The sequence below is a fragment of the Salmo salar genome, chromosome 28, assembly GCF_965601325.2.
Source record: "Salmo salar chromosome 28, fSalSal1, whole genome shotgun sequence".
In the NCBI taxonomy this organism is placed as follows: Eukaryota; Metazoa; Chordata; class Actinopteri; order Salmoniformes; family Salmonidae; genus Salmo; species Salmo salar.
Window position 1 is genome coordinate 12,874,351 of NC_138318.1, and position 26,409 is coordinate 12,900,759.

Here is a 26,409-nt window from a genome sequence, read left to right on the forward strand (position 1 = left end):
TACAGCCTTGTATTGGCTACACACTAACAAGACTAACAATCACAAGTCTCAGAACATACAGTTCAAGGCAGGGCTGGATGATTACAGTACAAGGCAGAGTAAGACTAGGAAACTATAGGTTTTGTAACTTTAAATTAGGAATATGTATGTTTTGTAATGGTTTCTGTGCAGTCCTCACCATTCTTACAAATATCCTGTTGGTACACTCTTCAGCTGTATCAGTCAAGACAGAACGAGAAAGGGCAGTTTGTGGTTTTGTAAAGTTAAGTAAGTAGCCTTGCAAAGTTAAAGTAAGTAGCCCTGCTCCTATGGGTTTTGGCTCATAGGAGCAGGAGCCATCTCTTGTTTCTGTAGCATGAGGCAGCTTGATGTACATGTACACCCCCTGGACAGGAAGCTAGTCTATTGTAGGGCCTTATCCCCAATCTATCACCTTAATTCTGAGTGCCAAGCAGAGGTGCACCGGGTCCGTTTTTTTACATTATTTTTGTATGACAGCTGGTGAACAAACTCCCAGCTTTACAATCTCAAGGCATACAATCAAACCACAAGGCCACTGAGTGGTTTTGTAGGCCTATCATATAAAACACAGCTGGAAACCAGTACCTCTTTATGACAGTTTTTCCATTAGCAATAAACCTTCCACATATAATTGAAACAATACCTTATTCAGCAATACTTTTTAATAGTTATACACAAAGTAAACAAGAACAGTTTCATCCATCTACAAAATAATTTTATTTAAATTACAAAAATATTTACTACAAAGAAACACATTGATAAATTGGTTATATAACGATATATTGCACGGAAACCTAACACGTACAAAGCAATATTCAAATTTGGACATTCATTGGTATTCAAAGGCTGTGATGTTTTTTTAAATAATGAAATGTTTTAGATAAAAATCTGAAGGCATTGATTTGTTTTGATATTTATCAGTGCAGGTCCGCTTATCAATAGGCTCCCTCTCTGAGTGCGTGTTTGTTGGGAAATTGAGAAAATAAAACCTGCAGTGGATAGAATTAATTTCTCAACCATTTTCATCAATCAATCACCAACTGGAGTATCACTGACACAGGAGAAGGAACAGTAGATGTGGAAAGTGATTAGCTTTCATTGCTTATATGAATCAATGATTGACAGTTGTAGAACTCATTTCCTATCCAACTGCAAGTGTGTGTGCGTGTGTGTGCGTGTGTGTGCGTGTGTGTGCGTGTGTGTGTGTGTGTGTGTGTGTGTGTGTGTGTGTGTGTGTGTGTCTAGTGGTTGCGGCTGGAGACAGAGCTATTGATGGGTGGTCTAACCAGCTCCTCCATGATGACAGCAATGATGTGGCACAGCTTCTTGGCCTGCAGGGCAGAGCACACACACACACACACACACACACACACACACATTAATGGAATGCACACTTTATCAAGGAAAGTACTGTACCGCATAGTGTTGTCATGCCTATGAACAATTCACTTCATTTGAACACATTATTTCCATTTCCATCAGTTGACTATTGCGGAAGTTGCTTTGACTAAAGGTATCAGCGTAGCCAGGGGCGTCATGCACCTCAAAATCTGAGGGGGCACAAAGTGCTTGAGGGTGGCTGGGGGGTGGTCCGCAGGGGGGCTGTCTGTAAGTTGGAGAATTTTGCATTTTTCAAACACCTGAAGCAGGTTTTTCCTGCAATCTAAAGCCATAATCATTATGCATTATTCTATGTGAAAAATCAGTTTATTTTTCTGCTTATCTAAGCATTCCTCTTGAGCTGTCTGTATCCGCCTGACTGGTGGTAATCCTTTTTCAGAAACTGAATATGCTTCTCTGCATCTCTGCTAAAATCTGCGTAAAATATTGAAAGGATTCTGAGTCGTATTCAGTACATGTAGTAATTGATTGCTAAGATAATTAGACAAGCTAGATACTCTAATTTGATTGATAGCCTGAAATGGCTTCGTGGTAGCTAGTTATGAGGTTGGGAACCTATTTAGGCTAGCTAAAGCCAACTCAATAAAACTGTTACTAGTATTACAGAGAAACAACAATCTTTTTTTTATTTTTTTTAAACAGGACAAATCTGAGGGAGCAGAGTGCCCCCTTATGGGCATGATGCCACAGAGTAGATTAGCACGGTTTAAGTGTCTTCTTGAAATCTTATCTCCCAGGTAGCATGTGTGTGTAATGTGCATTGCCCTTAGTGACCATATATCCCTTTCACTGTGTAACCTTACACTTTACGGACACTAAAGAACAAACCCATCCACCAGTGGTCACCAACCTTTGTTCCTGGAAAGCTACGGGGTGTTCAGCAATTTGTTCTAGTTCTACACAAAACCGGGAGTTGGTGGCACCGTCGTTCACTGCTGTGTATTGTACTTCACCTGTTTGAGGTGGATGGTGATGGTTTTTAGGAGTCCTGGGTTGCCGTAGTTGATCTCCACTCCAGGCACCTTCTTGTCTTTCTTGGGTTTAACTGAGCGCAGTGACTGCACTTCCACCAATGGGATCATAAATGCCCGCTCCTGAATAACACAGGAAAATTATAATAAAGAATTAATAATAGCAGACATCTATAAAAGCCATAGATCCATATAGTCAGTCAAGATCGATAATTTCACCCATATTTTGGGAAACACGGTGCCTGCATGTCCTATGTTTGGGGTGTCCCTCCCTACATCAATGGTGTTGTTGGGTGTAAATGCAGTACCTGTGTAGTGGGATGGCAGAACAGCACTCCTTCTTGGTTGACAGCCACCAGGCAGGGCGAGGGGCAGCTGCGATGGCTGACCTTCTGAGCCAGGAAGATATTAGAACCGAACAGAGGCAGGGAGCTCAGGCATTCTGGGGATAGAGAGAGCAAATCAAATCAATACAATTCTATTCATACAGCGTTATAGATACTGTATCTATAATGCATTATCTAGTTACAAACACATTTATCACAAAGTTCTTTCCAGCAACCAAGGCAAAAATGTAATTGTGTGCGTGCATGTGTGTGTGCCTCACCGAGGAAGCGTGCCTTGGCGTCGCTGGGGCTGAGGGAGCGCATGGCGGTTATCTCTCTGAGGAAGATAGTGTGGATCTGCTCCAGGTTGGTTCTGCCCCCTTCCTGTTGGGGGAGGTACTCCTTCAGTTCAAGCCTGACAGGGACATAAGAGAGAGACAACTATCAGAAACTATATCACTCTTAACATAGGACAGAGAGGATAATCACTTATGTCCGGTCTGAAAACAACCGTGTGGCTCACAGTGAGAGCTGCTGAGTGAGACATTGGGGCAGGTGCTGCAGAGTGCGGGGGCTAAAGGCTAGGGGTTAGGGTATAGGGGTTAAGGGTAGTACTCACACGGAAGGCTCTTGAGTGAGGCCCTGTGCCAGGTGCTGCAGGACAGCCAGCTCTGCCGTCTGCTGGACGACAGTGGCACCACTGCCTGGCAGCAGCAGTTTGCCATCCAGGTAGTTACCCAGGACCTGCACGCAACAGACAGAGAGGGCCAGATGGGGTTAATTCATTACAGGGACAGAAGGCCTGTCACCAGGGCCTGACATAACGCAAGGTGGTTTCAGTGGTTATAACAGAACTCTAGGGGTCATTACTATGGTACCTGCTGGAAGTGGAACTCCAGGTAGAGGTCGTTGTCGAAGTGAAGTGGGTGTGTCCATAAGACGCGGTGGAAGGACAGGAAGATGGAGCCGTCGTCCAATAGGAAGTCAAACAGGTACTCATCTGGGTGGAGAGGCCGCACCATCCCATCTGATGTAGGAGAGGAAGAAGAGAGGCAGGAGGGAGGTAGTGATACGGAAGGGATGAAAAGAAAAGAGAGAGTCATAGAAAACTAGTTTTTTTTTCTTCGTTTTGCTGTCACACAGTTAATATCAACTTGTGCATTGCAGGTAAACAGTTTTGGGGAGTCATTTGGGTTAATAGCTACAGCATGTCTGTATGTCCACCTACCCTTGTCCCGGCTGGCATGGATAGAAAACTCCTTGACTTCTGACGGTTCCTGAATGCCCATCTCTGTACACAGCTCTTCCACCACCTCCTGAGCCACCTGGGTACACAGTCAATCTTTATCATAATGATAATTAAAGGGAGGAGGGGAAAGTAGAAAAGTAAAGGGAAGGAGACTTGACTTACGCTGAAGCTGCGTATCTTACAGAGGAACTCCACTCCACCTGGCAGCTTGATGGGGAACAGACGAGATTGTCTGCCAGCCTGCAGAGAACAGACACACAGCGATAGCTGTACTGCTCATTTTACATAATAACAAGATTTCCACACTTATGTGGAATCACTGCCTTACCAGTATGGCTTCCATCTCTGCGTGAGAGGGGACGTGTCTGCGACCTCCGTGGATCAGAGTCCGGAACAGGTTCTCCTTACAGTTTTGAGACAGCTCTGAGATAGAGGATAGACACATACAGAATTGCATTAGATACAGAAAAGCTCTGAGGTAACAGACACAGATGCAGACACACGTTTGAAGGGATCTCTTCGGGGTCATCGCAAATATGTGAGGGGTGCAGGGCTGTACCTTAGTAAGGGTGTGTTGTTCTTGGCTGATGTCTCGTAGGTGGCATGTGACGTAGGTATTCAGAGTGCGCGTGTGTGTGTTTGTACCTTGGTAGAGGTGTGTGGGGTCTTGGCTGATGTTTTGTAGATGACATGTGATGTAGGGGTTCAGAGTGCCAGAGCAGGGGAAGAACCCTACTACCAGGTTCAACAGACGCCAACCTCGGGTACATCTCTCTCTGTATAACGCATGCACACACAAGTTAGGAATTGACCCTCTGTACACTACTCACAGGTAAAGGTTCGTACACAATCTGCCAGCTACTCACTTGTGTGTATTGTTTGTGATCTGTTTGACCACCTGGCAGTAAATCTCATCTCTCAGAAACTCCTTCTCCTTCCCTAACTGAACACACAAACACAATGGACAGACATTACTCCATGTTTCCATTCAAGCAGCTATATCCTCATTAGGAGTGTAAGGTGAGCGATGGTGTTTGTGTGTGAGCTATATGTATTTAACTTCTCTAGGGTAGGGGGCAGTATTTTGACGTCCGGATGAAAGGCGTGCCCGTAGTAAACTGCCTGCTACTCAGGCTCAGAAGGTAGTATATGCAGATTATTAGTTGATTTGGATAGAAAACTCTCTGAAGTTTCTAAAACTGTTTGAATGATGTCTGTGAGTATAACAGAACTCATATGGCAGGCAAAAACCTGAGAAAGATCCAACCAGGAAGTGTGGAAATCTGAGGTTTGTAGTTTTTCAAGTGATTGCCTTTTCAGTATACAGTAACTTAGGGTCCATTTGCACTTCCTAAGGCTTTCACTAGATGTCAACAGTCTTTAGAACGTTGTTTCATGCTTCTTCTGTGAATGGGGAGAGAATAAGAGCTCCTGGAAGTAGATGAGTGAGAAAATGACATGAGCTCAGTGGCGCATGCTCACGTGAGAGTTAGCTGTGTTCCTTTTCTTTTTTGAAGACAAAGGAATCGTCCGGTTGGAATATTATGGAAGATTTATGATAAAAAACATCCTACAGATTTATTCTATACATCATTTGACATGTTTCTACGAACTGTAATATAACTTTTTTGACTATTCGTCTGAACTAACTGCGCGAGCACAGTGGATTTGGATAACTTGAATGAACGCGCAAACAAAAAGGAGGTATTTGGACATAAAGGATGGACTTTTATCGAAACAAATTAACATTTCTTGTGGAACTGGGATTCCTGGGAGTGCATTCCGATGAAGATCATCAAAGGTAAGTGAATATTTATAATGTAATTTCTGAGTTTTGTTGACTCCACAAAATGGTGGGTTTGGTTTTGTGACTGAGCGCCGTACTCAGATTATTTCAAAGTGTGCTTTCGCTGTAAAGCTTTTTTGAAATCTGACACAGCGGTTGCATTAAGGAGAAGTGAATCTATAATTCTTTGAATAAGAGTTGAATATTTTATCAACGTTTATGATGAGTATTTCTGTAAATTGATGTGCTCATTCACCGGAAGTTTTGGGAGGCAAAACATTTCTGAACATTACACGCCAATGTAAAATTAGTTATTTCTATATAAATATGAACTTTATCGAGCAAAACATACATGTATTGTGTAACATGAAGTCCTATGAGTGCCATCTGATGAAGATCATCAAAGGTTAGTGATTCATTTTAGCTGTATTTCTAGTTTTTGTGCCGCCTCTCCTTGCTTGGAAAATGGCTGCGTGGTTTTTCTTGTCTCGGCGCTGTCCTAACATAATCTAATGTTATGCTTTCGCCGTAAAGCCTTTTTTGAAATCGGACAATGTAGTTGGATGAACGAGAAGCGTATCTTTAAAATGGGATATAATAGTTGTATGTTTGAGAAATTTGAATTATGAGATTTTTGTTGTTTTGAATTTGCCGCCATGCTATTTCACAGGCTGTTGAATAGTGTGTCCCGCGGGTGGGACGCTAGCGTACTACATACCCCAGAGAGGTTAACCTGTTAGGGCTAGGGGGCAGTATTGACACGGCCGGATAAAAAATTTACCCGATTTAATCTGGTTACTACTCCTGCCCAGTAACTAGAATATGCATATAATTATTGGCTTTGGATAGAAAACACCCTAACGTTTCTAAAACTGTTTGAATGGTGTCTGTGAGTATAACAGAACTCATATGGCAGGCAAAAACCTGAGAGGATTCTATATGGGAAGTGGCCTGTCTGACAAGTTGTTGTTAATCTTGGCTCTTTTTATTGAAGACTGAGGATCTTTGCTCTAACGTGACACTTCCTACGGTTACCATAGGCTCTCAGAGCCCGGGAAAAAGCTGAACGATATCGAGGCAGCCTCTGGCTGAAACACATTATCGCTTTTGGCAAGTGGCCGATCAGAGAACTATGGGCTTAGGCGCGTGCCCGAGTCGACCCCATGCTTTATTTTCTTTTGTCTGTTTACCTAAACGCAGATTCCCGGTCGGAATATTATCGCTTTTTTATGAGAAAAATGGCATAAAAATTGATTTTAAACAGCGGTTGACATGCTTCGAAGTACGGTAATGGAATATTTTAAAAAAAATGTCACGAATTGCGCCATGCTCGTCACCTTTATTTACCCTTTCGGATAGTGTCTTGAACGCACGAACAAAACGCCGCTATTTGGATATAACTATGGATTATTTGGGACCAAACCAACATTTGTTATTGAAGTAGAAGTCCTGGGAGTGCATTCTGACGAAGACAGCAAAGGTAATAACATTTTTCTTATAGTAAAGCTTTGGTGAGTGCTAAACTTGCAGGGTGTCTAAATAGCTAGCCCTGTGATGCCGGGCTATCTACTGAGAATATTGCAAAATGTGCTTTCACCGAAAAGCTATTATAAAATCGGACATATCGAGTGCATAGAGGAGTTCTGTATCTATAATTCTTAAAATAATTGTTATGCTTTTTGTGAACGTTTATCGTGAGTAATTTAGTAAATTCACCGTCAGTGTTCGGTGGGAATGCTAGTCACATGCTAGTCACATGCTAATGTAAAAAGCTGGTTTTTGATATAAATATGAACTTGATTGAACAAAACATGCATGTATTGTTTAACATAATGTCCTAGGGTTGTCATCTGATGAAGATCATCAAAGGTTAGTGCTGCATTTAGCTGTGGTTTGGGTTTATGTGACATTATATGCTAGCTTGAAAAATGGGTGTCTGATTATTTCTGGCTGGGTACTCTGCTGACATAATCTAATGTTTTGCTTTCGTTGTAAAGCCTTTTTGAAATCGGACAGTGTGGTTAGATTAACGAGAGTCTTGTCTTTAAAATGCTGTAAAATAGTCATATGTTTGAAAAATTGAAGTTTTTGCATTTTTGAGGAATTTGAATAACGCGCCACGGGATTACACTGGCTGTTGAGTAAGCGTCCCACCTAGCCCATAGAGGTTAACGGGAGAGACTCACCATCAAGATATGGCTGACACAGTCTCCCTCAGACTTGTGCCTCCCAAGAGGCTGGTCTCCCATGAACTGCATCACACCTTCAGAGAGCGAAAGAGAAGTGGGAAAGGGGAAAATTGAGATGAAGAGATGCAATGTACACCTCAATAGTGTGCGTCACAGGTGGTTGATGGCACCTTAATTGGGGAGGATAAGTGGAATGGTATCAAAAACATAAAACAGATGGTTTCCAGGTGTTTGATGCCATTCCATTCGCTCCGCTCCAGCCATTATTATGAGCCGTCCTCCCCTCAGCAGCCTCCGTGTGTGTGTGTGTGTGGTGTGTGGTGTGTGTGTGTGTGTGTGTGTGTGTGTGTGGACTCACTCAGGAAGGCCTGGACAGCCAGGCCATTGAGCTCAGGATCATTGTACAGGATTAGGGATTCCTGAATAGGAACCTCTGTGTACTGAAGCATCTCTGAGAAGTTTATACCTCCATTAAGCAGACCTTTACCTTCCATTCTGTGATAGGGAGAAAGATGAAGGAAGGGTGATTATGAAAGAGGGAGAGAGATGGAGCGAGGCAGAGAGAGTCCGAGAGAAAGTACATAAGGAGAAAGAGAGGTAAGTATATGTCGTTATGGAAGACAGTTATTACACTCAGGAAAATATAGGATTACATACATTGTATAACCTTGTTACCCCTCTCACCTGGTGGTAGTGTCTCTGAAGTATTTCATGGAAAACTCTGTCATCTGGAACGTCTGGACCTCACTTATCTCACTGCCCTGGACCGATACTTGGACCGAACGAGCTGACCCCAGCATGGAGCCCTCTCGGGTGGGCTCTGCTGAGCCAGTGTGGGGAGTGGACCTGGGAGCTGGGGGTCTGGTGGCAGCGGGCGGCTTGGGGGCTCTCATGCTCTTCCTCCTCTCGTCGAGGCGGTCAAGGTGGACGTGGTGGTAGTCAGGAGGGGCAGACGGCTGAGTGACGTCGATGGGGAAAAGGCCGGAGCGCCCCCCGATGGAACCGAAACACCAACCTGAGAAATAAGGAGCGAGCAGGGTTAGGACTGTCACACAGAGAGAGAGAGAGAGAGAGAGAGAGAGAGAGAGAGAGAGAGAGAGAGAGAGAGAGAGAGAGAGAGAGAGAGAGAGAGAGAGAGAGAGTGGGAGAGAGAGAGAAAGAGAGAGAGAGAGAGAGAGAAAGAGAGAGAGAGAGAGAAAGTTAGAGAGAGAGAGAGAGAGAGAGAGAGAGAGAGAGAGAGAGAGAGAGAGAGAGAGAGAGAGAGAGAGAGAGAGAGAGAGAAAGGTAGAGAGAGAGAGAGAGAGAGAGAGAGAGAGAGAGAGAGAGAGAGAGAAAGCGCGGGGAAAGAGACTGAGAGAAAAAGAGAAGGAGAGGTCAAAGGTCAGTGTGATGACCTCACCTGGCTGGAGGCCGTCAATGGGCAGCAGTTTGATGATGTCACCCTTGCGGAAGTTGAGCAGGCTCTTGTCGTCGGTCACAAAGCTCTTCAGGGCAATCATATGATCTGAGCCCTGAGAAGGTTTGATAGGATGTTACACACAACAAAGATACTATACACAGTAAGATTTAGTGTACCAGAAAACACATGTATACAATCATTTGTACGATATAAGATGAGGAAGAGGAGGGTGGTTACATTGATGAGTTCTTGGTGGAACAGGCTGACCATGGCAGTGATCTGTGCAGCCCTGTTGCTCTGCAGCTGCAGCTGCTCTCCCTTTAGACTGAATTCCACGATGTCTGCAGACCGCAGTTCCACCGACAGCAGCTCTGCATAGCTACACAGAGAAAGACACAGCACGCATGGTACGGATATGCACACACGCACACACACACTAGATGTATATTCTCACTCAATAATTCAGAGGCTAAAGCTCCTCTAATTCCGGTGTTGTGGTTGAAGGATAGGCACACCTGTAGCTCCGTAGCAGGCGTAGGTGTTTGGGGATTATGCCTGATGCTCTGGCCACCTTCATCAGTCGAATCCCACGATGAGACACGCCCAACAGCTGGGTGTCCCCGCTGGTACCACCCTACCACACACACACACATAGGGGAGATGAGTGTGTGTCTGTCTGTCTGTCTGTCTGTCTGTCTGTCTGTCTGTCTGTCTGTCTGTCTGTCTGTCTGTCTGTCTGTCTGTCTGTCTGTCAGAGAGAGAGAGAGAAAGCTAACTCACTTTGACAGGGAACAGTCGTGTGAAGTAGTTCTCCCAGTTGTCTCTGGCAGCCATCACGATCCTCTTCTTCATAGTGTCGTCCTGAAGCGAGCTGATACTGGTGCCCACGTGGAAACTGGCTGGAGAGCGAGGGGAGGGATGGGAAGAACGTGAGGAAAGAGCGGGATGGAGGACGGGAACACTCATTTTATTAACCTGGACTCGCCAACTGACTCACCTGGTTAAAAAAAAGAAAAGCCGAATAAACTCACCTAGTAGGTCCTTCATTTTCCTCCTATCCTCTCTGGTGATCCTCACACAGGTGTCAGAGTACGTGTCTCTCATGATCTGAAAGGATTTATAGCAATAGATGGTGTGATATGTATAAGCCGGTGAGGAAAAAGGGCCACGGGGAAATAACCAGTACTGACCTGCTCACAAAGGAGTTTGAGGATGTAGGGGTGGTTGAACCTCTCTCTGGGGTAAAACACCTGAACACAGAGGGATTATAAGTATTCACTTATAATTCAAACCCACAACACATGTAGAATAATACAGACGATTCCAACGTTCTCGCGCCTGCTGCTCCAGCTCACCTCCTTGCGCAGGAACAGTTTGCCAGGCATGGCAGAGTTGGAGAAATAGACGCTGGCAGAGAACCTGTGGAGCTGGGAGCGAACACTCTCCTCCCCAGACAGATCTACGGAGGACAAACAAACAACATGAGTTACTTTACTTCTCTGTGGAGTTATTACTGTGGTACATGAGTTATGAACGTGTATCTGAGGCTATGGCTGGACAGGCAGTGCATACACAAACATGTGTACCTTTACTGTACCTTTCCACCTGTATTTCAGGTAGTTGGACTTACTGAGTGTGGGGGCAGGCTTGGCGGGAGGGTCTGGCAAGCTTTCAAAGATGGCTGGGGGATAAGGAGGGGTGGACTCGGGTGGAGCAGGCGGAAGGTTCTTGGAACGACCCTGCGTGCCAAAGAGGTCGGCCAGGGAGCGCTGTTTCTGCTTCATGCTGTTGGAGATGGAGCGAGGCCCTCTGGTGGAGGGAGAAGAGGATTGCCACGCTGGGGGAGGCTGTCTCTGACGGGGGGGCTCCCTCTGGATCGGGGGAGGAGGGGCCCACTTTCTCTGGAGGGGATGAGAGGAGAGAGGACGCGAGAGAAGTGTAAGACTAGAGTCTTTAATTATGAATGAACCCATCAGTAAGTGATGCCAAGGCTGTTCTTCTGTGTGCAATATTCCTAGTCTGTCTGCCAAATCAATATTTCTAGTTTGCGTTCCTGGCTCTTTGTAAACCCTAGCCAAACTCTAACCTGCGGTTGTACAGGTCCTTTATTCATGAGGATCGCCAAGGCCTCCTCTTTAGGATCATTCTTCTTCACAAACGACCGGGCTGGAACCCTGGAGAGGAGAAAGACAGAGGAAGTTGATGGTATATGGTACATAGAGGAAGTTGATGGTATATGGTACATAGAGGAATTGATGGTATATGGTACATAGAGGAAGTTGATGGTATATGGTACATAGAGGAATTGATGGTATATGGTACAAGACCCAATAGAGAGAAATTAGATGGATCCATTGTCCCACTGACCTGACGGGCTCGAAGGGTCTGGGGTCACTGGCGGGGCGGTTCTGGTATTGTTTGATGATGTCACGGATGCTGGTGGTGGGCCGGCGCGGGGAGGACGGGGGGCTGGGGGGGTATGGGTCTCTGGCAGGAGGAGAGGGGGGAGGTTGCAAAGTTCTGGGGGCTGGGGGTGGAGAGGGGGAGCGGGGACGGGTCTGTTTGGGGGGGCTGCTGGGAGCAGGGCGAGGCTTTAACGGTTTGGCTGCTGGCTTGGGCTGAGAACCTGACAGAGTGAATGACAGCACAGGCAGATGGGTCTTAAACAAGACTCTCAACATCAGCTTCTCAGATGCTGATTAGGTATCTGGAAGGTTTATTCAGTTCTACTCACCAATCTTCTGGAAAAACTCTCTCTTCACCTTGAAAGACTCACGCTGGTCTGGACTGGCAAAGTCCACATCCCTCTCCGGCTGGAAAATTAGATGTACACATAAAACATGATACAGGTAAGTTAGCATTTCACTGTTAGTCTACACCTGTTGTTTACGAAGCATGTGACAAATACACATTTGAGTCTGCTTGCAAGTTAATGTTGTTTAATGGGTTTCTTTTGTAATTAAATGGCACATTTTTGGCTAAGTACATAAAGGACACTAATCAAGCAGAGCAGCAAATAAACAATACTGTCACACCCCTCCCTTCCTCACACCTCAGGTATATGGTGCTGCATCTGTGGCTTCATCTGGCTGGGTGTGCGTAGTGGTGGTGGGGTGGGGGGATTTGTGTGGGGTGGGGGTGATGGGGTGCGGGGGGGTGTGACAGTTCGGTTAGCCTGGCGTCTCTGCTCCTGTCTCTGCTGCTGCTGCTGCTCCTGTCTCTGCTGCTGCTGCTCCTGTCTCTGCTGCTGCTGTCTTTGCTGCTGCTCCTGTCTCTGCTGCTGCTCCTGAGCCTGCTGCTGGGACATGGTCATGGCTTGCATCGTCATCTGCTGGGCCTAGAAGGGGAGAGTGAGAGGAGAGAGAGGATGGGCAGTCACTAGGTGGTTCTGTTAGAACAGAAGCGGCAATATCATAAGAACTGTTGAACAAGGATAGGGTTATGGTGGGTTTGTATTCCCTGGCATGTGGGTTCCCAGTTTTCCTCCAATGTCTCCCTGTCCTTACCATGAGCAGGGCCTGTTGGTTGATGAAAGCCTGCTGCTGCGCTGCCATCTGCTGGGAGTCCACGGCTGGTGCAGCTGGCTGGGGCATCATCATGGTTGGCATCATAGGCATGGGGGCAGCTGGCATCATACCTGGCATCATCTGAGCCCCGTAGCCTTGCATGGCAGGGTTCATCGGCATTCCTGGGAGAACAAAAATATATGGGACATTTTGGAATTGTAGGAAGAAAAGTGGGAAAATAGTGCACGATAGAGAAAAATAAATGACTTGACCATAGTTGAGGAAAAATATTTAAAAGCATGATTATAATGTTTGTGTAATTACATTGTTCCCCTCACTCACCCATAGAATAACCTGGCATTGTCATTGGAACACCTGCAACACAGGTATTGTATTTAACATTGAAATGAAAACCCATTGCCCCAATAACGAGAGAAACGGAGAGATGAGGGAGACAGAGCAAGAGAGAGATACAGTACCTGCTCCATACATCCCTCCTCCTCCTCTCATCCTCCTGTTCAACATGGCCATACGCTCCCTGTCCTAAACACACACAACAGCAGAACGTTTTGTTACACAATCTACACATCACATACAGTAATACGATCCACCCAATCCCCAGCTTTGCCTTGTATCCAAGACAAAGGAACAGAAGACACAACCCAACCAGTAACAGATAATCACAGGTAAACACAGTGACAGAGCACATCCTATTAGACATAACATTGAACGGTGCTGACCCCTGGTCCCTGGTCCAGCACTGGGTCAAAGAGGTCATCCAGATAAGCATCCATCTGACGACCACGAGAACCCTCTGATGGCTGGTAGTCTCCGCGGTCCCATGGGGCCTCCTGCTGGGGGAGACCAGGGGCCTGCATGGAGGGGGCCGGGGGGATGAACCCATCTAGATCTGCTATCATCCTAATGGCGAGAGAGAGAGAATGAAGTTGGGGTTCCGTGTGTGTGTGTGTGTGTGTGTGTGTGTGTGTGTGTGTGTGTGTGTGTGTGTGTGTGTGTGTGTGTGTGTATCTCTGTGTGTGTGCATCTCTGTGTGTGTGCATCTCTGTGTGTGTGCCCGCCAGCCTCACCGGTTTCCCTCGTCGTTGAACAGGTAGTCAGTGTGTGTGTGTGCGGTCCCCACTGTAGTATCAGTCTCTGCTCCAGCCAACAAGTCCATGACAAAGTCACATCCAGGCAGGTCAGACCAGCCCTCATCAGCCAGCAGAGACACAGACCAGCCCCGAGGATCCTCAGTTAACCCTCTGAAGTGGAGCAGCCACGAGGCCAGCTGCTCTCCTGTGGTCCAGGACTCTACCTCAGCTGTAATCTTCTCCTCTGGAAGAGAGAGAAAGCGAGGGAATAAAACGTACAACCCTGGTGCTGCAAACAGCAACCACTCCAGCCAAGTGAATTATCATGATTACACCGAGCAAATGGAACCACAACATCAGAAAGATAAAGTGACAAGCATGACACAGAGATGACTTATACATGTTATAACCCCCCTCTTTCTCTCACCGTTGAAGGTGTGTACGTCCAGCACCATCTTTCCTCTCCTCTGATTGGTTGTCCACTCAAGCTGGGAGGGGGGGTGGAGGCGGGAGGTGGGGGAGGGTAGGTGGAGGGAGGTGAGGAGTTTGTGCTGGCACAGAGAGCGATATTCACCTGGACCCTTGTCAGACACATACCTGTCCCAGGTGAGACAGAGAAACACAGACTTACATACCTGTCCCAGGTGAGACAGAGAAACACAGACTTACATACCTGTCCCAGGTGAGACAGAGAAACACAGACTTACATACCTGCACATGTCAGACAAAACCAAAGAACCAAATATGGATGACAAAGAGAGAACATATTTTTATGGTAGCTAAAACTAAAAAGTTGTGTAAAAAATAAATAATAATCTCAACCCCTACACAACACACTTTTTCAATAATTACACAAAAAGACATCTTTAAAACTGATTTTGCCCACTAAGCTACGTACTTGAGCAAGGATTTGTCAAGGGCTGGGGAAGGGGTGAAGGCACTGAGGCAGCAGGCCAGTAACAACCAGCCCCGTAGGGACCCCTCCTCCGACTCCCTGCCCCAGGTGGTGTAAGCTATCTGGGCTAGGATCTCATCCCTCAGGGGGGGTCTGGTAAGGCCCTGCTCCACGATGTAGTTTCCCAACAGCTGCTCCTGCCAGCCACTCAGATCACTGTCCCCTGCAAAGCGCAGGATCTGGGGAGAGACACAAGGGTTAAAGAGATGAGACATTTGTTGTGTGTGTGCGTGCGTGCATTCGTGCGTGTGTGTAGTACTGACCAGTTTGTAGATCTCCAGAGCGATGCAAGCGTCTTCAGGCTCCAGATAGGTCAGAGGTCGCTGGAGGGAGTAGCCCTGCGGTTGACACCAGCCATCCTTCAGTGTAGTGTTGGCGTATCGTGAGAAGGGGTAGCTGTCTATATCGAGGGGCAGGGTGAGGGTGTGTCCTGCTTTCACCTGTGGAGGCGCCACCTCTGTTACCCCAGAGCCATGCTGCCGCCCTGATGCAAGGACACATAACTACAATCACACACAGAGAAAAGACCCCAGAGAACAATGGCAGTCCTGGGTCCAATCCAGCAACAGTCTACCTTTTACCTGCCACTGCTGCGTTTACACATCACATTTTTGCCAATACAAGATGCCCGTCAACCCGTCTCCACCAACCCCAGCACTGCTCGTACTCACCTGCTGCGCTGCGTAGTCTGGCCGACAGCTCAGCTGGGATCTCCAACATTCCCACATCCTGGAAAAGCCATGGAATTATCAGGGAGGAATACTGTATTGGACCAGATGCTCCTTTTAAATATATGGCTTTGATTTCTATATCTACTAATACCTTTTAATTGGAATAGATTTTGTACAGGTGTAGTGATCTCTTACCATTCCTGTGGAGGTGTGATCTTCAGTCTCAGTGGTGGTGGTGGGTTTCACTGTGCTCCTCTCGTTCCTCTCTTGTTCCTGAGAGCAAACACACACACAGGTTCGACTGAGTTCAGCCCTGAGCTATCTATATTTCATCTTATCTTAACTAGTTTTCATACAATCAGGAGATGCAGAGCACTGATGTGGAGTGAGGACCCCTCCTTTCAATAACACAAGAAACAAACAGACAACACATGATCACAGACCTGTTAAACCTTTACACAAACAGGAATCTGAAATTCATTTAATCCATTCAATTATATCCAGCCTTTTTCAAGCATTGAATAAACCTTCTACTGTTTTTCTAAAAGTGTTTCTCCTGTACCTGTGCTCAGGTGTTTTTGTCCTACCTGCTCAGGCCAGATATGTAGAGGTCTGCCAGGTTAACAGACAGAGAGAAAGTCCAGTCCTATTCTTAGAAACACAGCCTGTTATATATCCCAGCTGCCTTCGCTCCGCCCATAACACAGGCCACACGGATACCAGAGTCCAGAATGCACACCTTAATCTAATGGTTTACAGCCTGAGCTTCATACAGCTAAAGGTGCTCGCTCATATCACTGCACTGTACATGTATCATAGTGTATTCTTGCTATATGAATGTATGTATGTATGTACAGTTGAAGTGGGAAGTTTACATACACCTTAGCCAAATACATTTAAACTCAGTTTTTCACAATTCCTGACATTTAATCCTAGAAAAAAATTCCCTGTCTTAGGCCAGTTTGGATCACCACTTTATATTAAGAATGTGAAATGTCAGAATAATAGTAGAGAGAAAGATTTATTTCAGCTTTTATTTCTTTCATCACATTCCCAGTGGGTCAGAAGTTTACATACACTCAATTAGTATTTGGTAGCATTGCCTTTAAATTGTTTAACTTGGGTCAAACATTTCAGGTTGCCTTCCACAAGCTTCCCTCAATAACATTTTTGGCCCATTCCTCCTGACAGAGCTGGTGTAACTGAGTCAGGTTTGTAGGCCTCCTTGCTCGCACAAATATTCTATAGGAGTGAGGTCAGGGCTTTGTGATGGCCACTCCAATAACTTGACTTTGTTGTCCTTAAGCCATTTTGCCACCACTTTGGAAGTATGCTTGGGGTCATTGTCCATTTGGAAGACCCATTTGCCACCAAGCTTTAACTTCCTGACTGATGTCTTGAGATGTTGCTTCAATATATCCACATAATTTCCCTCCTCATGATGCCATCTATTTTGTGAAGTGCACCAGTCCCTCCTGCAGCAAAGCACCCCCACAACATGATGTTGCCACCCCCGTGCTTCCCGGTTGGGATGGTGCTCTTCGACTTGCAAGCCTCCCCCTTTTTCCACCAAACATAACTATGGTCAAACAGTTCTATTTTTGTTTCATCAGACCAGAGGATATTTCTCAAAAAAGTACAATCTTTGTCCCCATGTGCAGTTGCAAACCGTAGTCTGGCTTTATTTTATGGCAGTTTTGGAGCAGTGGCTTCTTTCTTGCTGAGCGGCCTTTCAGGTTATGTTGATATAGGACTCGTTTTACTGTGGATATAGATACTTTTGTACCTGTTTCCTCCAGCATCTTCACAAGGTCCTTTGCTGTTGTTCTGGAATTGATTTGCACTTTTCGCACCAAAGTACGTTCATCTCTTCCTCTCTTCCTCCCGGGGAAGGACTGCCCGTTCCATGATCTCGCCATCACGGTTGACAACTCCCTTGTGTCCTCCTCCCAGAGTGCTAAGAACCTTGGCGTGATCCTGGACAACACCCTGTCGTTCTCCCCTAACATCAAGGCGGTGACCCGATCCTGTAGGTTCATGCTCTACAACATTCGCAGAGTACGACCCTGCCTCACACAGGAAGCGGCGCAGGTCCTAATCCAGGCACTTGTCATCTCCCGTCTGGATTACTGCAACTCGCTGTTGGCTGGGCTCCCTGCCTGTGCCATTAAACCCCTCCAACTCATCCAGAACGCCGCAGCCCGTCTGGAGTTCAACCTTCCCAAGTTCTCTCACGTCACCCCGCTCCTCCGCTCTCTCCACTGGCTTCCAGTTGAAGCTCGCATCCGCTACAAGACCATGGTGCTTGCCTACGGAGCTGTGAGGGGAACGGCACCTCCATACCTTCAGGCTCTGATCAGGCCCTACACCCAAACAAGGGCACTGCGTTCATCCACCTCTGGCCTGCTGGCCCCCCTACCTCTGAGGAAGCACGGTTCCCGCTCAGCCCAGTCCAAACTGTTCGCTGCTCTGGCACCCCAATGGTGGAACAAGCTCCCTCACGACGCCAGGACAGCGGAGTCAATCACCACCTTCCGGAGACACCTGAAACCCCACCTCTTTAAGGAATACCTGGGATAGGATAAAGTAATCCTTCTAACCCCCCCCCCCCTTAAAAGATTTAGATGCACTATTGTAAAGTGGTTGTTCCACTGGAAATCATAAGGTGAATGCACCAATTTGTAAGTCGCTCTGGATAAGAGCGTCTGCTAAATGACTTAAATGTAAATGTAATGTAAATGTAAATCTCTAGGAGACAGAACTCGTCTCCTTCCTGAGTGGTATGACGGCTGCGTGGTCCCGTAGTGTTTATACTTGCGTACTATTGTTTGTACAGATGAACGCTGTACCTTCAGGCACTTGGAAATTGCTCCCAACGATGAACCAGACTTGAGGTCTACAATTTATTTTCTGAGGTCTTGGCTGATTTCTTTTGATTTTCCCATGATGTCAAGCAAAGAGGCACTGAGTTTGAAGGTAGGCCTTCAAAGACATCCACAGGTACACCTCCAATTGACTCAAATAATGTCAATTAGCCTAACAGAAGCTTCTAAAGCCATGACATCATTTTCTGGAATTTTCCAAGCTATTTAAAGGCACAGTCAACTTAGTGTATGTACACTTCTGACCCACTGGAATTGTGGGTCAGAAGTAAACAGTAAACACTTGTTGGAAAAATGACTTGTGTCATGCACAAAGTAGATATCCTAACCGACTTGCCAAAACTATCATTTGTTACCAAGAAATTTGTGGAGTGGTTGAAAAACTAGTTTTAATGACTCCAACCTAAGTGTATGTAAACTTCCGACTTTAACTGTACATTTACTGAGGTCTATTGATGGGTGTGGGTGGGTTAGATAGCACACACACACATAATGTAGTTGCCTGATTAAGAGATTTGCTAATGTGATTGCTGGGTGGTAGATTACTAAACATGTCAGCTATGTCTGTATTGATGACTGATTTAAAGCGATAGTGTACTACAATAGCTGCATCTTAATCCTTGATTACTCTGCTGCAATCCACCATTTTTGGTAAGACGGGGGTAATGTCTATTCATCCATTCGACAAAGTTCAAATGGCACATGGTTTATGAGCTGATATACAAAACACCGGATTCAAAACCTAGAATTTTTTTATTATTATACAAAATTCTTGCAACCAGTAGAATGTTATACATATGGGTGATACAACCATTCTAGCTCTGCAGATTTAGCTGCGATAGAATCTTTAGATCATTTGTTTTGGTACTCTCCATATGTAGTTTATGTTTGGTCACAGGTTCAGGAATGGCTGAAGAATTGCAACATTTACCTGGAGCCAACTCTGCAAATAGCACTGCTGGGTGATTTGAAAAGTCATCATCAATCAATCAATAATATTATAATAATTTTAGCTAAAATATTTATCTTTAATTTACAATCTGTAGAATCTATGAGAATAGAAAGGTTCAGAACTTTTGTGAAACATCACAGCACTGTTGAAAAATATATTGCAAATAGAAACCGGACAGTGTTAAGAGAGACGGGAGGGGTTGTGTGAAGCTGAAGGATGGGACTAAAAACAACAAGATAACTCATGTAAAATATACTGGGACGGTAAAATGTATATACTATAGGTTCTGAAACTTGCTGAAGCAGCACAGTTAAAAATATATGGTAAATGGAAATAAAAACGTATGGTCTTTAGAGATAGATGGGAGGGGTTGAGGGTAGCTGAAGGATGGGATTAAAAACAAAAAATATATGTAACTATTGTAAAATAAATGTACAGTACCAGTCAAGTTTGGACACACCTACTCATTCGAGGGTTTTTCTTTATCTTTACTAATTTCTACATTGTAGAATAATAGTGAAGACATCAAAACTATGAAATAACACATATGGAATCATGTAGTAACCACAAAAGTGTTAAACAGGAGAAAAAGCCTTGATGACAGCTTTGCCCACTCTTGGCATTTCTTTTTTTTTTTTTTTTAACTGTCAGCAACGGGTGTGGCTGAAATAGCCAAATTCACTCATTTGAAAGGGTGTCCACATACTTTTGTATATATAGTGTATAAAGAGAGGAAGAGTAGAAATTCCCAATAAAGCATCCATGGTAACATAGCAAAACCTATAAACCTATTATTAACAGTATAGCCTTCCATCTCTTTTTCCCTCGCAATCCCCCCTTCTCATTCAGTCTTCATTCAACAAAATAATAAATAAAGCCTTGAGCTGAAGAAAACTAATATCAAAGTTTTAAAAAACGACATGATAATGAATTATAAATAGAAGAGCCTACCTGTTAACAATCCTGAGGTGTAAGAGCTAATTTCAGTAATAGGGGTTGAAGTCCGAAAACAATAGGAGTATGTGGCTAGAGGTGTGTGTGTGTGTGTGTGTGTAACAGGAAACAGAGAGAGAATGGGCGTGGTAAGTGTAGGTAAATTGGAGGAGGAGAGGAGGGGGCTGAAATATTTACATGGGTGACCACACCCTACTTCCATCCCATTACCTGGCAGTGACGCATTGAGGTCACAGCAGGCCACCTGGTGATACATTCACTTCAATTCACTTATGCCTTTCATCCCAAAGATCAGTTATAGGATCAAAAGTACACAATTCCTATAACTACATTGGTAAAGTCACCCATTTTTGCCAGGTAAGTTACTGAGTGGACAACTTAGTCAAGTAATATTCTCTAAAAACAGAAGGGATCCACACCAATATATTTATTAACAAGTAGATATAAAATCCGTCCCAACTTCTTAACATCCTAGTTTAGTAGCCGTGGAAACTAAAACACTCGTTGTACCATTTATAAGGTTCTCTCCTCACAGGAAGTGACTGTATCGGCCCTCACGTAACCTACGGATCGGAACTATGGACGCCTCGGCCCTCCCCGAACACAAAGATATGGATTTCAACACCAAACAGTTACTATGTCAACACAATGAGAAATACTTGAATTTATTCCAAAACTGAAGTTGTCACACAGTCAACTCCTCAGAGTCCAAAGTCTACTGAATCTGAAAAGGAACCAGAGCTATTTATTTAACCATGGCAGGGGTGAGTATAAACATGAGTAACAAACACCAACACGTAATACCAAAGCAACATTCATACAGTTTGCAAAACTTTGCCAAGGCAACAACAGCCAGGCTCCCACGTTGGTCCAAGGCCATAGGATTAAACTACAGTAGAAGACTACGTAAGGTATGATATTATGGTACAACAACAGTATCAAGATGCATTCAATGAGGATTCAGGCAAAACATGGAAGGTAATGACTTCAGGGTGGGAGCGTGGGAAGGGGGAAACGACTTCAGGGCGGGAGAGTGGGAAGGGGGAAACGACTTCAGGGCGGGAGAGTGGGAAGGGGGAAACGACTTCAGGGCGGGAGAGTGGGAAGGGGGAAACGACTTCAGGGTGGGAGAGTGGGAAGGGGGAAACGACTTCAGGGCGGGAGAGTGGGAAGGGGGAAACGACTTCAGGGTGGGAGAGTGGGAAGGGGGAAACGACTTCAGGGTGGGAGAGTGGGAAGGGGGAAACGACTTCAGGGTGGGAGAGTGGGAAGGGGGAAACGACTTCAGGGTGGGAGAGTGGGAAGGGGGAAACGACTTCAGGGTGGGAGAGTGGGAAGGGGGAAACGACTTCAGGGTAGGAAGGAGGAAAAAACATTCCTCCTTTACTCCTGTGATAGGGTTCCTTTATCACTGGTGTTGTGCAACAGAATGGATGAGGCAGGAATTTATAGCACTATCTATAAAGGCTGTAAACATAATATGGTTGCCAAGTAACATGCTAATTGACTCAGTTATAGATAGGCTGATTATTTTATGTGTGTGTGTACTGGTGTGTGTGTGTGTACATGTATCTTACCCTCCACTGTCGTCTCTTGATAGTGTTCCTGGTGATCATCATTGCAGCCCAGAACTGAGTGAAGGACAGTCTCAGACGCTTGTAATACTGCCTGTACACAGACAGGGGCGCCAGTCAGTCACTTTCAGGTGGACACACTAACTGCAATCTCAATCTCAATACTTTTTTTTTTGTCTTCTGTCTCCTCCCTTGTCACACATCTCTCCATACCTGGCCTGATGTCCTCGTATGTGACTCTGGATGACAATGGCCTTCTGTTTGAAGAACCTAAAGTTGCGTCTGCAAATGAACCCTCTGATGTTCCTCTGGATGGTAACCGCAGCCCAGGTCTGAGTGCTGTTCCACTTGTCCTCCACACGCTGGTACAGCACCTCCTTCAGAAACACCTGCACGCACCACACACATTAAGTGCTTTATTTCAATCCACCAATCCAGTTTACATTAAAAAAGGATCCAAACTTTTCAAACGGCACTCAAGTGTACAGAAAGCACCTCCTTCTCCAAACAGCTAGGCTGCCACGACAGCTGAAACAGAGCAGTATCTATCTAGCCAATTGCTTTGCCCTAGTTTTTGGCAGGCCCACAATCTGAATGCCACACACTGCAAGCCTCTGTACATGGCCGAGACTGCCAAATATCAGCGCCAGCAGCTTGCACCTACACCCAAGGCTGTTCGAGCGTGCCACGAGGGGCTGGTAATTAAGAAGCTTGTAAGCAAAGGCCTGCTCCATGTAGTCGTCAAATGAGCAGCCAACTTCCAAAATGAGCGCCTCCCCTCACAACAACATCTGCCGTATTTGGCACACAGGAAAACACATCATCAGCATTAAACCAGGTTCCTCTTACACAATCAATCAATCTCATGTATTTATAAAGGCCTTTTCTTTACATCAGATGATGTCACAAAGCGCTGTACAGAAACCCAGCCTAAAACCCCAAACAGCAAGCAATGCAGAAGCACGGTGGCCAGGAAAAACTCCCTAGAAAGGCCAGAACCTAGGAAGAAACCTAGAGAGGAACCAGGCTCTGAGGGGTTGCCAGTCCTCTTCTGGCTGTGCCGAGTGGAGATTATAACAGAACATGGCCAAGATGTTCAAACGTTCATAGATGACCAGCAGGGTCAACAATGTTTATGGATATGTGCTATTGGTGAGAGAACCTGTCTCACCACGCTGGCTGTCAGGTCGACAAATCGGTTACAACTAGCAACGAACAACCATTCACAACATTGGCAACAGACTTCATTACATTTGAGTCATGTAGAATACAAAATTCAAAAGGCACTCGCACATCTGAGAAAACTTTTGCAGGTGCATGGCAACAGTTGAACAAGATGAATGAAAAAGGAAACCGCACACCGCTCTTGATAGTATCACTGATCTTTAATAAGCTTTACGTATCTGCCTCAAGGCCTTCGTCAGAGCTTTTGTGAATTGTATGTATGTAGAATACAAAATGGATCACGGTTTGCAGGGTACCAGAGCACTAGATTATATTTTGTTGGTAGAACTTGCAGCCTCGCTTCAACAGGAAAAGCATTGTGCTACATGGAATGGGAGACAGAGTGGTCAGCACAGTCCAGATCTGGGACGCAGGCCGGTCCAGTGCTGTTGTAGCTGCATCCATCTGAAACCAAGGAGTGTTGTCCTCGATGTAGGATGAGATGTTCCATCATGGGCAACAGAAGCTTCCGCAACAACACAGGGGTCTACCACAACAACACAGGGGTCTACCACAACAACACAGGGGTCTACCACAACAACACAGGGGTCTTACAACAACACAGGGGTCTTACACAACAACACAGGGGTCTTACACAACAACACAGGGGTCTTACACAACAACACAGGGGTCTTACACAACAACACAGGGGTCTTACACAACAACACAGGGGTCTACCACAACTACATCAGAGGCAGTCACTGGCTCCGTTTCCATATCAGACCGTGTCCATCTGAGCTCCACTCCAGTCCGGTTGCACAGGTTGTTGAGGTCCGGCCAGTCTGGCCAGACCCCAAAGCCCACAGCACGAATGTCCAGTTTTCCATTGGCCTTCGTCCTGAAGCCCATTAAGTTGTCCTCAGTGTCCGTGGCCAGTTGGACCTTCCTCCTCCGTAGGTCTAGAAGGAGGGAAGCTCTGGCTAACGGCCCAACTGTGGAGTCGTCAGTGTTGAGCATGTTCAACAGGTGAGTCAGTCTGGTAGCAGTGTAAATCCATTCAAAATTCGGGACACCCAAACCCCCCTCTCTTTGGCTCAGGAAGATAACGTCACATGTGTGTGTTTAAGCATATCCACTTTCTCACCACTTGAACAGTTTTGTTATTTATTTCCTTCAGAACCTGTGAGATATGCACATTTGCAAGCAGATGTTGAATCTTTGCTAGGGCCACACACACACACACAATCAAGTTTACTCTTAGACCCTGGTCTAAGATACTAGACTTGGCTTGTTTGGATAGAGCTTATTTTTCTTCTATGAAACAACTGTACAACGCTACAGTTACCTTAGTGAGTCCTAGCTGGTACTGTCCCTCATCAGCCCCTACAAAGTTCAGCAAAGCCACGGTCTGCTCCTTATCAGACATGGTGGCTGGTCGCTCCACCAGGAGGATTCCATACCTGGGGAAGAGGGAGATGGGATGGGAGGGATAATAATCATTTGAGGAGAAGCTCACCTAGATCTATGAAGCAGCAAGTGGTGGTTGGCTCTGAGTTTTACTTTCTTCCAGTGAGATGCTAGTATACTGTACGGTTGGTACTGTATGTGTGTGGATGGTGGTTAAACCGTGTGAATGAATATTAGTTTGCATTGGTTGGTTTGTCCAGTACCTCTCCATAAAGAAGGAGAATGGGATGCGGATGGGGAATCCCTCCTTCCTGATGGTGATGGTCTCAAGTATCCCAGCATGCCTCAGCTGGGTTGACACATAGTCCACATCAAAGATACCGGCAAGCTGAGGGCAGACGGACAGGATATGATATAGGTTTGTAACTTTTGGCCTAGAAAGGGCGCAATTGGCTACATTTAATGTTGCATACCCACCTTGACATAATTTGGCTTGAAACACCGAATAAAGGTGGTTTTACACCTGGATGGAAGGAAATAACACAGGTCATCCACCACTGCCTTGCTTCTCTCAGCAAACAAAATGAAAATATATTTTGTCTTTTTGTAAAAGACCCTGACCTCTCTAGTCGTGTGGTGAGCTCAGTCAGGGACTGTTGGAAGTGTGCTGCCACTGTGGAGGGCTGTTGCCTGTGACCTTTACCCCTCCAGCCCAACTCTCTCTGCTGCAGGTAATTATCCTGCACCTTACGGAACAACCCTGACACCATCTGAGATACAGAGATCGATCGATTGATTGATTGATTGAATGGGTAATTAGTGAGTGAGGGATTGATTGCCCTTAAGCCTATAGGAATGACACGTTTACCTTCAGTTTACTCCTAGCAAACAGCTCAATCACCTCTGTACGGAACTGATCATGGTTCTTATTCAGAAAGTTATGGACCTAAGGAGAGAGAGGAACATAAAGAAAAAGATTCACTCTGTCCATCCATATAAACATGTCCCAACTCAGTGGTTCCTAAACACTTAAGAAGCTAGAACCACCTGGTACGTGACAGCTCCGGCGTAGTGATAGACAGTGAAGACAGGCAGAGGGATCTTGGGCTTAGTGTAGTATGGGCTGTTCCCATGGTGATAGTGGCACTTTTGGAGAAAGGTGTGGTCAGTGGCCTGGGGCAGGCAGGTCTGGTCATCCAGTATACGGAGGATACCATGTGGTCTGGAGGAGATGAGGTCTAGACAGGAGTGGAAGTCCTGCAGTGGGACGGGGTACCACTGGATCTGCTCTGTACTGTACTCTTCCTGGAGAACACACACGAATGCACGCAGGCACAAGCGCCACCGTTTTTAATCAGTATCCATGAATGTAAACCCCGTTAACTATTAGAGACGCACAATGACTTTACTGATTGTTTGACTTGTGAACTCTGACCCCTAGCCCACTGACCTGTTCCTGGGTCACCACAGCCTTGTTGACAAAGTGCTGCAGCTGCTCGTTGGCAAAGTTAATACACAGCTGTTCAAAGCTGTTCACTCCCAGGTCCTACAACACACAGGTAAATATATGTTTAATAAATGCATATAACATGCAATACAACAGGGCTACCCAACCCTGTTCCTAGATAGCTGCAGTCCTGTAGGTTTTCGCTCCAACCCTAATCTAGCACACAATCTAGCATATTATCATTAGATTAAATCGCACATTCTCCATTAAACATTTACTGTGGTCCTCATTGCCCCTCACCTCAAAGCCGTAGATGTCCACTATCCCCACGGTGCTGTCCATCTCTGTGGGGCTCAGCCAATCATTGATCTGCTCCAACAGCCAATCGAACAACACAGAGTACAGGGCCTTGGCTATGGCATCTCTAGGAGAAAGGGATAGATAATAGATCATTATTCTTCTAT

General features: G+C 45.6%; 1 protein-coding gene across 1 annotated transcript in view; it reads right to left on the minus strand.

The window, feature by feature from the left end:
• Positions 1-665: 665 nt before the first annotated feature.
• LOC106589452 (unconventional myosin-XVB) overlaps positions 666-26,409 on the minus strand; it is a 34,789-nt gene continuing 9,045 nt past the window's right edge. Inside the window, exons 13-57 of the mRNA XM_082970358.1 lie at positions 26,246-26,369; positions 25,949-26,044; positions 25,546-25,803; positions 25,367-25,444; positions 24,762-24,886; positions 24,437-24,551; positions 23,715-23,783; positions 22,141-22,316; positions 21,931-22,039; positions 15,761-15,838; positions 15,566-15,623; positions 15,158-15,378; positions 14,838-15,073; positions 14,367-14,536; positions 13,937-14,183; positions 13,589-13,769; positions 13,328-13,391; positions 13,191-13,223; positions 12,849-13,030; positions 12,395-12,679; positions 12,077-12,155; positions 11,710-11,968; positions 11,429-11,516; positions 10,973-11,243; positions 10,698-10,801; positions 10,533-10,592; positions 10,374-10,449; positions 10,123-10,241; positions 9,858-9,976; positions 9,580-9,721; positions 9,343-9,454; positions 8,628-8,958; positions 8,302-8,438; positions 7,941-8,017; positions 4,835-4,911; positions 4,614-4,744; positions 4,297-4,391; positions 4,131-4,208; positions 3,948-4,044; positions 3,598-3,746; positions 3,339-3,463; positions 3,001-3,134; positions 2,702-2,835; positions 2,376-2,516; positions 666-1,352 (exon numbers count right to left, since the gene is read on the minus strand). Coding sequence (XP_082826484.1) covers positions 1,263-1,352; positions 2,376-2,516; positions 2,702-2,835; positions 3,001-3,134; positions 3,339-3,463; positions 3,598-3,746; positions 3,948-4,044; positions 4,131-4,208; positions 4,297-4,391; positions 4,614-4,744; positions 4,835-4,911; positions 7,941-8,017; positions 8,302-8,438; positions 8,628-8,958; positions 9,343-9,454; positions 9,580-9,721; positions 9,858-9,976; positions 10,123-10,241; positions 10,374-10,449; positions 10,533-10,592; positions 10,698-10,801; positions 10,973-11,243; positions 11,429-11,516; positions 11,710-11,968; positions 12,077-12,155; positions 12,395-12,679; positions 12,849-13,030; positions 13,191-13,223; positions 13,328-13,391; positions 13,589-13,769; positions 13,937-14,183; positions 14,367-14,536; positions 14,838-15,073; positions 15,158-15,378; positions 15,566-15,623; positions 15,761-15,838; positions 21,931-22,039; positions 22,141-22,316; positions 23,715-23,783; positions 24,437-24,551; positions 24,762-24,886; positions 25,367-25,444; positions 25,546-25,803; positions 25,949-26,044; positions 26,246-26,369 — 6,130 coding nt within the window. The 3' untranslated portion in view covers positions 666-1,262. The remainder of the gene's footprint in view (positions 1,353-2,375; positions 2,517-2,701; positions 2,836-3,000; positions 3,135-3,338; positions 3,464-3,597; positions 3,747-3,947; positions 4,045-4,130; positions 4,209-4,296; positions 4,392-4,613; positions 4,745-4,834; positions 4,912-7,940; positions 8,018-8,301; positions 8,439-8,627; positions 8,959-9,342; positions 9,455-9,579; positions 9,722-9,857; positions 9,977-10,122; positions 10,242-10,373; positions 10,450-10,532; positions 10,593-10,697; positions 10,802-10,972; positions 11,244-11,428; positions 11,517-11,709; positions 11,969-12,076; positions 12,156-12,394; positions 12,680-12,848; positions 13,031-13,190; positions 13,224-13,327; positions 13,392-13,588; positions 13,770-13,936; positions 14,184-14,366; positions 14,537-14,837; positions 15,074-15,157; positions 15,379-15,565; positions 15,624-15,760; positions 15,839-21,930; positions 22,040-22,140; positions 22,317-23,714; positions 23,784-24,436; positions 24,552-24,761; positions 24,887-25,366; positions 25,445-25,545; positions 25,804-25,948; positions 26,045-26,245; positions 26,370-26,409) is intronic.